General features: G+C 51.8%; 1 protein-coding gene across 1 annotated transcript; it reads right to left on the reverse strand.

Annotated features, from left to right (window-relative positions):
* Positions 1 to 1,256: 1,256 nt before the first annotated feature.
* On the reverse strand, positions 1,257 to 3,340 carry RHOB (ras homolog family member B). Its single transcript, XM_058020008.1, has one exon. It carries the CDS (start codon positions 3,334 to 3,336, stop codon positions 2,746 to 2,748), a length of 591 nt encoding a protein of 196 aa, XP_057875991.1. The 5' UTR covers positions 3,337 to 3,340; the 3' UTR covers positions 1,257 to 2,745.
* Positions 3,341 to 3,556: the final 216 nt, after the last annotated feature.

Consider the following 3,556-nt stretch of genomic DNA (forward strand, 5'->3'; position numbering starts at 1 on the left):
ATCAGGAGAATTGAGAAGGATATCCAAAACCTAGGACTTCAGTACCTTTCAAGAAATCCTGATTAAATTGGCTATGTGAAAATGAGTCTGTCTTTTGTTAAGGATCACAGGAAACAGTGTAATAAACTCACAGCATGGACTGAGCATGTACTCCAATATTTTCACATTACGGCTGATTGACTTCCCAGGTGTTGAACAAGGAACCTGTTATTTCTATGTCAGTCTGCCTGAAAAGCCCCATCACTTTCAGCCCTCTGTGAGTAAATGAGCAAAAGCCACTCCATGTGTCTCACTTGCTTTGGTATTTGTTAACATTTGTTAACGTTTCTGAACTGTATGTACCCTAGCAGATATTCATGGGTCAAAACCAGAAAAAGCTCAACTCTCTTCTCACATCTCTGCAAAAGTAGTGGAGAAGATTATGAAAATAGAAACCTGTCCTGAGATTTCTCTTGAATATCTCAGAGGAAATTTTTCCAGGGAAAAACAAAAATAGGAGACATCAGCACTTTGGGCACAGGTCTTATTGTTCAGCAACAATCACATTTTTCATGAGGCCAACTCTTCCTACCAGGAGGCAAAGCCACAGGCAGCAGCAGCACAGGGCCTTGGGCACCTGCCCAGGCAAGAGGAGGGAAGGGACAGGCACAATGCCCTGCTGGGGATCCCTGACAGGAGAGGCCCAGAGTTCTCAGGTTGCCATGGGAATTACTGAGGCCAGCAATTGGGAAATCCACCCAGGTAGCTCTGGGGACTCCTGTTTCAACAGAGCAGTGCTTGCCCCCGTGCCCGGCTGCAGCAAGTGAGGCCATGCACTTCAGGCAAAGGGGAGACCACTAATAAAAACTGCTTTTATCCAAATACTTCCTTGAAAAATAATCCTTACAGCTGGTGCTGTTTTTCAGCTTTGTGCCTGTTCTGCTGCACCAGCAGCTCACTGGGAGCCCAAGCACAAGCCACAGAGGCTGCCCGTGCTCAAAGCAACAAGGATGGATTAGTCACCACCTCGACTTTTTGAGTACATTTCCATATGCCACACACAGAAAAAAAAAACACTAAGGAAGCAGCTCCCCCAAAGGGAACTAAAACCACCATCCTCTAAAAGCTGCCAGACAGGTATTTCAGCCAGTGGAAAAAAGCCAAATAAAAGCATGTGTAGGCAAGGGGGGGCAAACTCTGGTCTAGTTCAACTCTATCCAGGGGTACTGCTGCAATCAGAGGACTGTCTCCATGAATCACAACACCGCTCGCACAAGTGTCAGCATAGAATCTTTTAATACTTTACATAAAAAACTGCATACACTATAGTTTTATGTAAACATCATATACATCTCAGTTTTTGCCATGTCAGTTTATTAAAAACAGTCTCAGTACCACTGTTGAGGGAAGAGGGAGAAAAGTAAACAAACATAAATGGATACATTTGTTCTCTGAACCAGAGAAACAGAAAATTATTTTCACCCAGGTTGGCCACCTTGTGAAAATAAGTTTTAAATAAACCTTGATTCTTTAAACTGCCCTTTAGTACTAAAGTCTGATGTACTCACTGCCTAAGTAACAGTGCTTTCACCCTTTTTTTTTCCAAGGCAAAAATATACAGTGGTTTTATTTTTTGTCTTGTATTGAAATCAGTTTTAAACAAGACCCAGATGAGGTTACTGAGTAAGAATGTTTCCAATGCTACAGTGTTGTATGCAGATGATGAGTGCATTGAGTGTTTAATTTAAACATAAAAAAAATCCACCGAGTTGTGCAAAGTAACATCTTTTGAAAATAAACTTTTAAATAAATCCAAATCAACACACTTGCAGGAGACAACATTAAAAGTAAGGAGCAGGCACCAAAATCATAATATGGCAATATCATCCCCTTGCTCACCCTGCCTCATCTGTCAGGAGGTGGATATCCAGCAAGCAGGACAGTTCAGCTTTACTTTCTGGCCTGGTGGCTTCTGCAGCTGGAGTCAGTTCATGGCTCCTGTTATCAGCAGGCATCAGTCACGCAGGGCAAGTTCCTTTGCACAACACAAGTCCCACCTGGGCACCCCCTCCCCACCTCACTTCAAATAAGCACCCCCTGCACTACCCCAGTTTGCACAAGACAAAAAAAGGTAACATATATACAGGCTTCGCTTGGGATGACCCTCCCTTCCCCTCCCAGTCTCGGTCTTCAGGGCACTAATTTCCACAGCAGGTCAGGCTCAGGCTGAAACACGTGAGGGAGAAGCAAGGATGCCGCAGGCAGCCTGGGAGAGGCAGCCCCTTTCCCCAGCTCGCCTGGGTGGAGGCACATGCAGGCAGGAGGCAGAAGTCCCTTCGAGCATCTCCGCTCCACCGCCCTCCTCTTGCAAAAGAGAGGAGGCTGCCCGGGAGCAGGGAGCAGCAGGTGTTGGCAAAGGGGCAGAACCGGGTGCAACGATCGCTCAGTCCAGTCTCAGCAGCTTTTTGTTGTTGAGTACACGACTAACTCGCAGGGGTCAGTGGTAGGAGAAAGCTTCTCCCCACTGTTTTCCCAAGACTCAGGGCATGCAATCCCCCCCCTCCCTCCGTCCCCACGGCTGAGCAAGCACAACCCTTTTTGGCCGAGGCTCAAGGAGCGTGCTCCCTCCCTCAGCCCCCACCCCATGCACAGCCAGTCCCTAGCGGAGAGGACGGGCAGATGCCGTGTGCGTGTAGAACCCAGCTCCTCTCCACCTGCCAACAGGTGACCCGGGCGCCGTGCCCAGCGCCGCGCTCCAGACACGCCCTATAGCACTTTGCAGCAGTTGATGCAGCCGTTCTGGGTGCCGTAGCGCTTCTGCAGGGCTGCCCGGGTGGCAGTCTCGAAGACCTCCCGGACACCCTCCTTGGTCTTGGCCGAGCACTCCAGGTAGTCGTAGGCCTGGATGCGAATGGCCATGGCCCGGCCGTCCTCGGTGCGCACCGGCTCCTGCTTCATGCGGGCCAGCTCGTTCCGAACGTGCTCGTCGTTCCGCAGGTCCTTCTTGTTGGCCACCAGGATGATGGGGACATTGGGGCAGAAGTGCTTGACTTCGGGCACCCACTTCTCCGGGATGTTCTCCAGCGAGTCCGGGCTGTCCACAGAGAAGCACATGAGGATGACATCGGTGTCCGGGTAGGAAAGGGGACGCAGGCGGTCATAGTCCTCCTGGCCGGCCGTGTCCCACAGGGCCAGCTCCACCTGCTTGCCGTCCACCTCGATGTCGGCCACGTAGTTCTCGAAGACGGTGGGCACGTAGACCTCGGGAAACTCGTCCTTGCTGAAGACGATGAGGAGGCAAGTCTTGCCACAGGCACCGTCCCCCACCACCACCAGTTTCTTGCGGATGGCAGCCATGGCCAGGCTCGCCAAGCTGGCCTTGCCGTGCAGCAGGACGATGGCAGCGCCCTCCTCCCCGCGGCCGCCGCCTCCCGCTCCCTCTCGCTTCTCACAGGGCACCGTGGCGAGCCGGCCCGCGCAGGCAGGCGGGCGCACCCTGCTCTCTTTGCTCACCGGCACCGCGCCGTCGTACTCTGCCTCGCGGGAGCGCTACGGCCGCAGGCAGCGTCGCTGGCCC

Source organism: Melospiza georgiana, chromosome 3 (genome assembly GCF_028018845.1).
Source record: "Melospiza georgiana isolate bMelGeo1 chromosome 3, bMelGeo1.pri, whole genome shotgun sequence".
NCBI lineage: Eukaryota > Metazoa > Chordata > Aves > Passeriformes > Passerellidae > Melospiza > Melospiza georgiana.

Coding starts and splice junctions, on each gene's coding strand:
- RHOB (XM_058020008.1), bottom strand. CDS start 3,336: ATGGCTGCCATCCGCAAGAAACTGGTGGTGGTGGGGGACGGTGCCTGT.